Source organism: Poecilia latipinna, unplaced genomic scaffold (assembly GCF_001443285.1).
Source record: "Poecilia latipinna isolate Pla-1442-1.1 unplaced genomic scaffold, P_latipinna-1.0 Scaffold2028, whole genome shotgun sequence".
NCBI lineage: Eukaryota > Metazoa > Chordata > Actinopteri > Cyprinodontiformes > Poeciliidae > Poecilia > Poecilia latipinna.
This window is the reverse complement of record NW_015114644.1, coordinates 70,623-72,633: the sequence shown is the minus strand read 5'-3', so window position 1 is coordinate 72,633 and position 2,011 is coordinate 70,623. Positions and strand designations below refer to the sequence as shown.

General features: G+C 47.0%; 1 protein-coding gene across 1 annotated transcript in view; it reads right to left on the bottom strand.

Annotated features, from left to right (window-relative positions):
* Positions 1 to 2,011, bottom strand: part of LOC106935812 (synaptophysin-like) — a 14,573-nt gene that overhangs the window by 5,002 nt on the left and 7,560 nt on the right. The window contains exon 7 of the mRNA XM_015016499.1: positions 1,472 to 1,684. Coding sequence (XP_014871985.1) covers positions 1,472 to 1,684 — 213 coding nt within the window. The remainder of the gene's footprint in view (positions 1 to 1,471; positions 1,685 to 2,011) is intronic.

The following is a 2,011-nucleotide window of genomic DNA, read 5'->3' as shown; positions in this document are numbered from 1 at the left end:
TGACCCTACATCACTTCCACATTCTCTTAAGATAGGTTCCTGGTCAAGTTTCTAGGGGACCTTGCACTAGGGGTGAGAATGGAGAACCAGTTCTTTCAGAACTACTTTCATCCTGTGGGTCTCATAATAACCTGATGAAAAGTCTGATGGTGGTTAATCTTCATCTGCAAATAGGAATGAACGCTATAAACAGTATACGGTAGAAACCATAGAAATTTGGCCTGCAGTAAAGATCTGTAGTCCACCGGCTAACTGCGGTAATGCTTGTTGATGATGTAGCCAGCCAGCATCAAAACAGAGGAAGCAGGAATCAGCGTGGCTGGGAGCGAGGGAAGAGCTCATTACAAAGGCAGGAGGAAAACATAAATTATCTGGACCTGGTTCAGGTTTTATCCTCCAGTGGTCTCAGCGCGGCAGACGTCACGGGCAGACAGCGGAAAGCCAGGGGTAAAATCGCATGTGGGATCAGTATGAGCCTCTCCTGGACGAGCATGGGGTAAAGCTCGCTGTGTCCAGTGGACCCCGTTTCTAACCTTCCTGCTGTCTTAGCACGACGCTCAGGAGGAGTGCAGCAGATGTCACGGTCAGGGCAGCGTGACGGTCTTTCCAAAACCTCAAAAAGAAAACCTCATAAAAGCTCACATGGGGTCAGTGTCACCCTGCCAGACCGTGCACATGTAACAAGTTCATTATATTACTTTAAGTTAAGCTTTGAATTCCACCAATCAGTCACTATTTGTTCCATAAATTAGTTATTTCTTTGTATTAGTACTTGTTTGAAGCGAGCATTTTAGCCTGCACTCACGCAGCGTAGCCACGTAGCCTGATGCATGAGGAGGAGGCTAAATGCTGCGCTATCGGTCCAGATGTAAAACATGTTCCTTGGTTAATTCACATTCCATAATTTATACTGGTGATTGAAGGAAAGTTATATTTACTTGAGCCGAAGTCAGATTTTAAATGCAAGTTAATACGAGTTCCTGTGTTCCAGTTATGTAACTGTGAGTTACGTTAACTTGATATGACGCAGCTGTGGCGGGTTTTTCTTGGTCGCTTGTTTGATTTGACTCATTTTTCTTTATTTTGGATATCATTTTCTTGCAATGGGAGGTGTCTGGACCAGACTGTGCAGACTGCTCACTGCTGTTTCTTTTGATATCTCAAACAGACAAAATAAAAGACGGTCGACCCAGATCTGGTTCCTGTTCTATTGGATACACTGATAGAAACACACAACGCAGAGAAAGCCTGGGTTTAATGACCCCATCTAAAACCACAGTCAGAGGGAGTGGGAGCAGAATGTGTTTATTTCTTCCTGAGAATCGAATCGATAAGTGACTCAGCTCTACGTGTCTGTGGAGGCGGAGATGGTCCTCATGTCTTCCCTGGACAGGAGTCTCTCTGGTGAATATATCTGATGTTTGACTGCCTGGTGCTGGTTCGGTATTGGTGGTTACCTGCTGTGGCTCACCTGGTTGTATCCTTGCTGGTTGAACTCGGGCTGGTAGCCTCCCTGGTTGCTGGCGTACGGGTCTTGTTCATACGCCCCCTGCTGGGCGTAGGCGTCGGGTGCAGGTTTGCCCTCAGGAGGCGGAGCTCGCATGAACGGGGCGATGATGCCCGTCTCCTTGAAGACGAACCAGAGGTTTCCGGCCCACAGGACCAGATTGATGAAACCAAATGCCTGCAGAGGAACACAGCAGGTTACCTCCGTCTGCTGGGTGGAACAACTGAAGGTGGCAGACGATGCTCTGCTCTGATTGGTCGGCTCCAGTGGCCTGAACAGGCATTGTCTCCTTTCATTGGGCTGGACCACATAATGAATACAGTCTGAAATGACATCAGGACTTTTCTAGAGTAGACTACCATGCAACCATTGCCCATCTGCATCTAATTTGCTAGAAGCTCATTTTCTCTTAATGTTCCTGAACGCATCATTCAGTGCAGATTATTCCAGAACATGCAGATCGTTTGCCAGGTGAGGCGCCAAAATGAAAAGAAACCTTCAAGA